General features: G+C 44.9%; 1 protein-coding gene across 1 annotated transcript; it reads right to left on the bottom strand.

The window, feature by feature from the left end:
• Window positions 1-146: 146 nt before the first annotated feature.
• PPTG_19820 (hypothetical protein) lies at window positions 147-422 on the bottom strand (the record flags this gene model as incomplete). The annotated part of the gene is made up of 2 exons (XM_008918454.1): window positions 147-290; window positions 369-422. 2 exons carry the CDS (start codon window positions 420-422, stop codon window positions 147-149), a joined length of 198 nt encoding a protein of 65 aa, XP_008916702.1.
• Window positions 423-575: the final 153 nt, after the last annotated feature.

Here is a 575-nt window from a genome sequence, read left to right as displayed (position 1 = left end):
GATTGACGATCTTTCTTGTGACGCGATAGATATTCCAGAGCTCTGGCGTGTACGTTGATAACCAGGTTTTAGCAAAGTATTTCCAAAAAGACTTCTACTTCTCCCGAGAGTACGGTAGGCTTTTCGATTGGCAGCGCTCCTTTATTTTACGTTTCACCCATGCAATGCGCTGAACAGCAATTTTTCTCAGGATCAATGACTGTGAGCATGTCGAAAACCCCGAATGACATGGCAATCTCTGCTTCTTCGTTCGGCATGCGGTACTCCTTTAGGTTCCTTCTACACGCTTGCTTAAAGTGGAACAAGCACCCGACAATGGGAAACTGACTTCTGATTGCAAGGATTAGGGCGCCTTCAAAGTCGCAAACAACGTCTTCCGGGTTGGGCTCTTTACCCAGCGAAAATGCAATACATTTGAACATTTTTGTGTACAAATTTTCCGTTTTGTTTGACGTCAGTGTAAAAAAAAACCGGAACGAACAGCTCCGTGTACTGGTCGTACATCATTAGCGTCACAAACTGGTGAAAATTCTTCGGGCTGCATCGAAAAGTGCCGTCTACAAACAAATGGGCAC

The sequence above is a fragment of the Phytophthora parasitica genome, assembly GCF_000247585.1.
Source record: "Phytophthora parasitica INRA-310 unplaced genomic scaffold supercont2.208, whole genome shotgun sequence".
NCBI lineage: Eukaryota > Oomycota > Peronosporomycetes > Peronosporales > Peronosporaceae > Phytophthora > Phytophthora nicotianae.
Note: the sequence above shows the minus strand (reverse complement) of the source record. Positions and strands in the feature narration are given on the sequence as shown.